At 46.1% G+C, this 7,375-nt stretch overlaps 1 protein-coding gene across 1 annotated transcript in view; it reads left to right on the plus strand.

Annotated features, from left to right (window-relative positions):
- Positions 1–7,375, plus strand: part of nek3 (NIMA related kinase 3) — a 42,632-nt gene that overhangs the window by 3,284 nt on the left and 31,973 nt on the right. Inside the window, 2 exon segments of the mRNA XM_070440660.1 lie at positions 3,991–4,074; positions 4,881–5,218. Coding sequence (XP_070296761.1) covers positions 3,991–4,074; positions 4,881–5,218 — 422 coding nt within the window.

The raw sequence follows: 7,375 nt of genomic DNA on the forward strand, positions 1-7,375 counted from the left end.
CAAAACAAATTAAAAACTTGATTTGATTTGTAAGGCTATGACGAACATAGGAATTTTTGAATGACTGTAATTGCCAGCCAAATGACCGTGGTCTCCATAAAACCATTCGAATAGCAAAAATATATATATTTTCACGACCGTTCAATAGTTTGGGGTCACATACGAAATGTCCTTGTTTTTTGAAAGAAAAACATTTTTTTTTGTCCATTAAAATAAATCAAATGATCAAAAATACAGTGTAGACCATTGTTAATGTTGAAATGACAATTGCAGCTGGAAACGGCTGATTTTTTAATGGAATATCTACATAGGCGTACAGAGGCCATTACTCAGCAACCATCACTCCTGTTCAAATGGCACATTGTGTTAGCTAATCCAAGTTTATCATTTTAAAAGACTAATTGATCATTAGAAAACCTTTGCAATGATGTTACACAGCTGAAAACTGTTAGTTGATTAAAGAAGCAATAAAACTGGCCTTCTTTAGACAAGTTGAGTATCTGGAGCATCAGCATTGTGGGTTCATTACAGGCTCAAAAAGCAGCAACAAATAACTTTCTTCGATGAAACTCGTCAGTCCTACATCCGAGAAATGAAGGCTATCTCATCGAGAAAATTGCCAAGAACCTGAAGATCTCGTACAACACTGTGGTCGTAACTACTCCCTTACCACAGATAAACAGCGGAGCAAACGACTCTCCTATCAAATGCATATAGAAAAGAGTGATCAGTGTGGAGCCACTCTTCGCACAACTCTCACTTAAAATATCTGACCAACGAGCGACAAACCCCAGACCGTTAACACATTTTAGGGGTCTAGTTTTAGAACAGAGACAAACACACCCTCAACAACGTACCATACCAAACTAGAGCCAAGCTCACTTAAATCGGTAATGACTCCTATTCCACAAAGACACCAGTCATCTCCACAGTCCACAATCAGTGAAGCGGCAGGTAGCAACACTCTCACACATATGGCTATCGCCTCAACAACATTCTAGCAGAGTTCCTCTCGTTCCAGGTAGTCCATCGTCATCTCTATTTCTTAGTCTCATCTTATGTCTCTAATCACATTATGTTAATTGCCCAGGCTGCAATATGCTTTTCTTTGCCAACTCTGGCAAGCAACACAACATGACAAACAACCATAGCTGTAGCCAACACTAATCTGCATAGTATCCAGGCTCAAAATAGCTAACAAGACTAACATGTAGGCTGTGGTTTACGGTTCATAGTCATAAATTTATTGCACACGAATACCAGGCAGCCGATCCAAGTCCATTCGCTATTCATTAGTCATGCACCACACAAACAATCTCTATTGTTCCATTACCAAACAGAACCCAACACAGTTTCATCACCATTGTTAAGAGTCCAGTTCCTGCCTTCCGATGGTGCAGTCGTCTAAGTACCTGCATCGCGCTAGTGCTAGCGTTGTGCCCCGTCGACATTCTGAGCCAAACACATACGAGCCGATCCAAGATCACAGCCTCATGTCTGCACAGGTAGCCACACAAACACGGATCACCAAAGCAGAACCATGGAGGGACAAACACTAGAGCACGCGCGCACGAATCTAGAGCACACATTCGGTAAGCAACACAACATGACAACAACATCGGTGAGCAACACAACATGGCAAACACCCAGCGTCGTCGGCTTAGATATTAGCGCAACGCCACACGAGAAGCATAATCCTCTGTACTCAATACTGCCACACTACCCAACCATCCACAACATGCTTGATACAGCGTGGTAGAAACACCCACATGCGTAGCGCAAGCTACGACACGACCTATGATCCAGTCGCCAGTACGTGCTACTCCATCTATTCCTACACATTCTGCGTGCTGGCGCTTTCCGGGTTGGCATGGGCGTATTTGTGGTCAAGAAGCAGTGCGGAGCGTGAGCGAAGAAGATCTGATTTTCGTAGCAGAAACACACTATCTCAACCATTCGCCTCTCCCGATCCGTACGGAGTTGCAGCGATGAGACAAGACTGTAACCTACGCAAAACATACTAGTAAATACCACTAAATCGGAGCGAGCGAAGACAAGATAAAAAGTGAGAAAAGCAGAATCATTTTTTTTTTGGCAAAACATTGTAACGAGTCTCAAAACCACCTAAACCTATACATTAATGGTTTTAAGATATTCATTACAAAACACTGTCTCGCCATATCATAACAAACGACACAGCAGTCCCTAACTGCGTAGTAATTCCATCACTGGATACAGGCAACAACACACAACTCCAGACTGTACTTGCCAATGACTATCAGTATTCGTATATTCTAATGTGCCACATGTGTTCTCGTACTAAGTCAACACAAGCCGTACCATTGACAAACGGTCTTACACAGGATCTCAAGTCCAACCAGGTGGCGCGTATACCAACAGTAGTTTTTGTAAGCCATAGCTAAATGTTATCATCGCAACACATATCTTTCCTTTAAAGGTCACAGTGTGAGTGTCCAGACATGGACGTTTTATCGTCCTGTGTGCTGCCATTTTTTGTTTTGACCATTTTCATGTGAGACAGTTTCTTGAAGCGGAGAATCCTGAAGATACATGAAAATAAATGAACAATATTTTTCCAAATCCTGCTATAACCAAGTTGAGACATTGATTTGGGTTTGGCTAAGTAAGCAACGACAATTTAGCTTCATTTGCTTAAGACAACTTATTCAAAGACAACAAACATTATTATATATATTTTTGTGTCATCGCACTCAGACGAATCAAAGCAACAATATTGTATTTACCCAAGGTCTCCAATCCTCAATCTCCGTAAAAGCAACACAGCCCATCTAAGCAATTTGGTTTTGTGCGGAGCCTGACAAACAACAACATGGCGCAGAGGCGAAACTCCACATACATAGTGCAAGATGCAACTCTCACACCTGAAACATTCCACCGTTAATCTTACACAAGGCGTAGGCAACGACAACAATTATTCTGGTAATAAGCTACTAGCGCAACAACAATGGGTCGTGAAAAAAAATACCAAAACATCCCAATTTCCGCCCACCGTCTGTATACTACCGATTAGCAACAACTCACAGCATCGTTCTAACTCAGCCCTTGATGCGATAGGCCCCAAATGCAATGCAGATAGTGCACGAGCAATCTACAACCACCACATCGTTCCAACCCCTATATCCACACAACACCATGTTGCAGCCAAACAATAACCTCGGCTAAAACTGTCTTATAAATCTACTTACATAGCGAAACCAAACCTATAGTAACTTGCTAAGCACTCTATGTCTGAAAAGCAAAGCAACTTAATAAATGTGAAACATAAGCAGAGCAAGTAACCCTAAGTTAGAGTATGTGAAGTTTGCGTTTTACGCAACAATACATGTCACGTATCAGATTTGCGTTCAGCCACAACGTACAGTAACGAGTGTCCAGCCTCAAGCTCTATTCGATATTGTGAAACACTTGTACGGAGTAGAAACTGGTGCCTATGTCTCCTCAGAATAATCTTCCTATCGCATCTATCTCAATTGGTCGACGCATTCGCGTGTGCGTAAGCTGTCACACATCTGTAAGATATGAGCCGTGGTTAGCGACCCCATAGAACAAGGTTACTGCTAGTCAACATGCGTCTCTTGGATCCGCTTACCAGAGTCTAATTAGCACTTTGCATCTATACGTCAGTAGCTTGTATGTGGATAAGATGTATATACAAGCCTTGCGAGAGTTGAGCAGATCTCTACTCCTCTCTCTTTTCGACCTTCGCCTCTCCCGAGTCCGTACGGGAGTTGCAGCGATGAGACAAGACTGTAACTACCAATTGAATACCACGAAATTGGGGAGAAAAAAAGGGGTGAATTTTTTTTTTTTTTTAACGAGTCCAGTCCTATGACAGTTATTTTATTTTCATTAACGGTCTCCATCCATAACAGTCAGTTAGTCCCTAACTTGTGTATTCTCTGAAACAGGATCCCACTCAGACTGTATTTCATGTCTATGTGTTASTAGATTCTGAAGTGGTTTGCTCAGATGTGTTCTGGTACGATGTACGTCCATGACAAACGGGTCTTACACAGGGATCTCAAGTCCAAGGTAAGGTCCAGAGTTTTTACATAGCTACTGTTTCTGATCGGCAACACATATCTTTCCTTTTAAAGGTCACAGTGTGAGTTGCAGACATGACGTTTTATCGTCCTGTTGCTGCCATTTTTTTTTGTTGACATTTTCATGTACATTTCTCTTGAAGGGGAGAATGTACCTGAAGAATACATAGGAAATAATGAACAATATTTTTCCAAATCCTGCTATAACAATTGGATGATTTTGGGTGTTTCAGTAAGCAACAATTTGATGCCTTCATTTGCGTTAGACAACTTTATTCAAAAAAATATATATATATTTTTTTGTTGTCAGTCCACAGGTCAAGTGTAATTGTTATTTACCCAAGTTCTCTCTCAACTCCGGGAAACACCCGCAAGCAATTTGTTGTTGTTGTTGTTGGCCTGATGCAGGACTCTAGTGCAAGATGAGACTCTCAGACTGAAACATTCACACCGTTAATTTACACAAGGATATTCTAATAGCTCGGGCTAGGTTGTGAAAGATCCCCCAATTTTCCGCTCACCGGTTTAGACTACCGATTAGATCAGCGTTCTAACTCACCCTTGTGTGGCGCAATGACAGAATGACGCAATTCACCACCATCTGCCATCCTCTACCACAAACTGTTGCGGCAATAAGCTCSAAACTTTTAATTTTGAGGAACCACTTTATGTATTGTAAGCCTATGTCTGAAAAGAAAGCATTTAAAGTGATAGAAGGAATCCGTGTGAGTTGAAGTTCTGTCGTTTTTTACTGTACAGTTTTTTTTCATCGATTTCCTTCTGGTTTCTCCTCAGAATATCTTCCTGACAGACAATGGGACGGTGAAGCTGGGTGACTTTGGCTCAGCCTGTGTTCTAAACAGGTACCAGAAGATGCTTCGCGCGCTAATACTGTTTCTATATTACTATAATTATACACTGAGTGGACAAAACATTATGAACAACTTCCTAATATCTAGTTGCCACCCCCCCCCCCTTTCGACCTCAGAACAGCCTCAATTCATCAGGTCATGGACTCTACAAGGTGTTGAAAGCGTTCCACAGGGATGCTGGGCCATGTTGACTCCAATGTTTCCCACAGTTGTGTCAAGTTGGCTGGATGTCCTCCAGGGAACTGTAGCCTGTAGCAGAGTGTCAGTCTGGAGCTGTAGCCTGTAGCTTTCTGGACCTGTAGCTGTCTGTCTGGAGCCGTAGTCTGTAGCTGTCTAGCTGTCTGGAGCATGTAATTGTCTGTCTGTGTAGCTTTCTGAAGCCGTAGCTTTCTGGAGCCGTAGTCTGTAGCTGTCTAGCTGTCTGGAGCATGTAATTGTCTGTCTGTAGCTTTCTGAAGCCGTAGCTGTCGAGCCGTAGCCTGTGCTGTCTGTCTGGGCGTAGCCTGTAGCTGTCTGTCTGGAGTCGTAGCCTGTAGCTGTCTGTCTGGAGCCGTAGCCTGTAGCTGTCTGTCTGGAGCCGTAGCCTGTAGCTGTCTGTCTGGAGCCGTAGCCTGTAGCTGTCTGTCTGGAAGCCGTAGCCTGTAGCTGTCTGTCTGGAGCCGTAGCCTGTTAGCTGTCTGTCTGGAGTCGTAGCCTGTAGCTGTCTGTCTGGAGTCGTAGCCTGTAGCTGTCTGTCTGGAGTCGTAGCCTGTGCTGTCTGTCTGGAGTCGTAGCTGTCTGTCCTGGAGTCGTAGCCTGTAGCTGTCTGTCTGGAGCCGTAGCCCTGTAGCTGTCTGTCTGGAGCCGTAGCCTGTAGCTGTCTGTCTGGAGCCGTAGCCTGTAGCTGTCTGTCTGGAGCGTAGCCTGTAGCTGTTGTCTGGAGCCGTAGCTGTCTGTCTGGAGTCGTAGCCTGTAGCTTTCTGGAACCTGTAGCTGTCCTGTCTGGAGCCGTAGTCTGTAGCTGTCTAGCTGTCTGGAGCATGTAATTGTCTGTCTGTAGTTTCTGAAGCCGTAGCTGTCTGGAGCCGTAGCCTGTAGCTGTCTGTCTGGAGCGTAGCCTGTAGCTGTCTGTCTGGAGCCGTAGCCTGTAGCTGTCTGTCTGGAGCCGTAGCCTGTAGCTGTCTGTCTGAGCCGTAGCCTGTAGCTGTCTGTCTGGAGTTCGTAGCCTGTAGCTGTCTGTCTGGATCGTAGCCTGTAGCTGTCTGTCTGGAGTCGTAGCTGTAGCTGTCTGTCTGGATCGTAGCTGTCTGTCTGGAGTCGTAGCCTGTAGCTGTCTGTCTGGAGCCGTAAGCCTGTAGCTGTCTGTCTGGAGCCGTAGCTGTAGTGTCGTCTGAGCCGTAGCTGTAGCTGTCTGTCTGGAGCCGTAGCTGTCTGTCTGGAGTCGTCGCTGTCTGTCTGGAGCCGTAGCCTGTAGCTGTCTGTCTGGAGCCGTAGCCTGTAGCTGTCTGTCTGGAGCCGTAGCCTGTAGCTGTCTGTCTGGAGCCGTAGCCTGTAGCTGTTCTGTCTGGCCGTAGCCTGTAGCTGTCTGTCTGGAGCCGTAGCCTGTAGCTGTCTGTCTGGAGCCGTAGCCTGTAGCCTGTCTGTCTGGAGCCGTAGCCTGTAGCTGTCTGTCTGGAGCCGTGCCTGTAGCTGTCTGTCTGGACCGTAGCCTGTAGCTGTCTGTCTGAGCCGTAGCCTGTAGCTGTCTGTCTGGAGCGTACCTGTAGCTGTCTGTTGGAGTGTACCTGTAGCTGTCGTGTCTGGAGCGTAGCTTGTCTGTCTGGAGTCGTAGCTGTCTGTCTGGACGTCGTAGCGTCTGTCTGGAGTCGTAGCCTGTAGCTGTCTGTCTGGAGCCGTAAGCCTGTAGCTGTCTGTCTGGAGCGTAGCCTGTGCTGTCTGTCTGAGTCTAGCTGTCTGTCTGGAGTCGTAGCTGTCTGTCTGGAGCCGTAGCCTGTAGCTGTCTGTCTGGAGCCGTAGCCTGTAGCTGTCTGTCTGGGCCGTGCCTGTAGCTGTCTGTCTGGATCCGTAGCCTGTAGCTGTCTGTCTGGAGCCGTAGCCTGTAGCTGTCTGTCTGGAGCCGTAGCCTGTAGCTGTCTGTCTGGAGCCGTAGCCTGTAGCTGTCTGTCTGGAGCCGTAGCCTGTAGCTTCTGTCTGGAGCGTAGCCTGTAGCTGTCTGTCTGGAGTCGTAGCTGTCTGTCTGGAGCTCGTAGCTTGTCTGTCTGGAGCCGTAGCTTGTAGCTGTCTGTCTGGAGTCGTAGCCTGTAGCTGTCTGTCTGGAGTCGTAGCCTGTAGGCTGTTTGTCTGTAGCCTGTAGCTGTCTGTCTGGAGTCGTAGCCTGTAGCTGTCTGTCTGGAGCCGTAGCAGTCTGTCTTGTGTTTCCAGGAGTCCTCCTACAACTTC

The sequence above is a fragment of the Salvelinus sp. IW2-2015 genome, unplaced genomic scaffold (genome assembly GCF_002910315.2).
Source record: "Salvelinus sp. IW2-2015 unplaced genomic scaffold, ASM291031v2 Un_scaffold2803, whole genome shotgun sequence".
NCBI lineage: Eukaryota > Metazoa > Chordata > Actinopteri > Salmoniformes > Salmonidae > Salvelinus > Salvelinus sp. IW2-2015.